Source organism: Hippocampus comes, unplaced genomic scaffold (genome assembly GCF_001891065.2).
Source record: "Hippocampus comes isolate QL1 unplaced genomic scaffold, H_comes_QL1_v1.1 scaffold225, whole genome shotgun sequence".
Classification (NCBI taxonomy): Eukaryota; Metazoa; Chordata; class Actinopteri; order Syngnathiformes; family Syngnathidae; genus Hippocampus; species Hippocampus comes.
In genome coordinates this window covers 203,239-204,238 of record NW_017805197.1, presented here as the reverse complement: position 1 = coordinate 204,238, position 1,000 = coordinate 203,239, and the positions used below count along the sequence as shown (strand labels likewise).

The window sequence follows — 1,000 nt, the reverse complement described above, 5'->3', positions numbered from 1 at the left end:
CCCCTACCGCCAGGGTCTGTATCCCGAGTCCAACGGTTTGATTGACAACGTGATGTACGATCCGGTGATGGACGCCATTTTCACGTTGTCGGGTCCGGAGAAGGAGAACCCGGAGTGGTACCTGGGACAGCCGGTGAGTGGCCAAACGTCGGTCAGCTACGTCGCGGATGACGGAGCGGCATTTCCTCGACAGATTTGGCACACGGCCAAGTACCAGGGGCTGAAGTCCGGGACCTTCTTCTGGCCCGGATCGGACGTGAAAATAAACGGCAGCTTCCCGGACATCCACCGGCCGTACGACGGGTACCGGAGTCTTCGGTCTGCATGTGTCAAACGGACGCCGGGCTCGCGCTGTGCATTTGACTGCCGTTCCCCGCAGGAAAATCCCGTTTGAGGAGCGAGTCCTGACGGTGTTGAAGTGGCTCCAGCTGCCGGACGGGCAAAGGTGACTCGGCTTCAAGTCCCCGGTCGGAGCTCGTGAGCCTCGCTGTCACGCGCTGTCCCTTCTCCTCCAGACCTGACTTCTACACCCTGTACCTGGAGGAGCCGGACAAATCGGGACACAGCTTCGGTCCCGTCAGCGGAGGGGTACGTCCACGCCACTCGTTGAAGCGTATGATATTTCTGCCCGCTCCGCCCCCGGTCGCGTTACCGGACGAGAGCCCGTGTAGCTCGTCGCCGGTCATCCGCCGACTTCTGTCGTGTGACTCCGCTGCAGGTGGCCCAGTCCATCAAAGCCGTGGACAAGGTGGTCGGTCAGCTGATGAACGGACTCAAGCAGCTGGGACTTCACCGCTGCGTCAACGTCATCGTGGTCGCCGATCACGGTAACGGCGGCGAGGTTTCAACCGCGGCGGCGGGTGGTAGCTCGGAAGCAGGAAGTAGCTTTCGGCCGTGCGTCGACAGGCATGGAGGAGACGAGTTGCGACAGGAAGGAAAACCTGCAGGAGCTTCTGGGGGACGTCGGCGACTCCATCGTCACCGAGGGACCCTTTGGGCC

General features: G+C 62.0%; 1 protein-coding gene across 1 annotated transcript in view; it reads left to right on the top strand.

Moving 5' to 3' along the window:
- Positions 1 to 1,000, top strand: part of LOC109515147 (venom phosphodiesterase 1) — an 8,471-nt gene that overhangs the window by 3,097 nt on the left and 4,374 nt on the right. The window contains exons 8-13 of the mRNA XM_019868744.1: positions 10 to 133; positions 194 to 303; positions 380 to 445; positions 516 to 588; positions 719 to 827; positions 907 to 997. Of these exons, the coding sequence (XP_019724303.1) occupies positions 10 to 133; positions 194 to 303; positions 380 to 445; positions 516 to 588; positions 719 to 827; positions 907 to 997 (573 nt within the window). The remainder of the gene's footprint in view (positions 1 to 9; positions 134 to 193; positions 304 to 379; positions 446 to 515; positions 589 to 718; positions 828 to 906; positions 998 to 1,000) is intronic.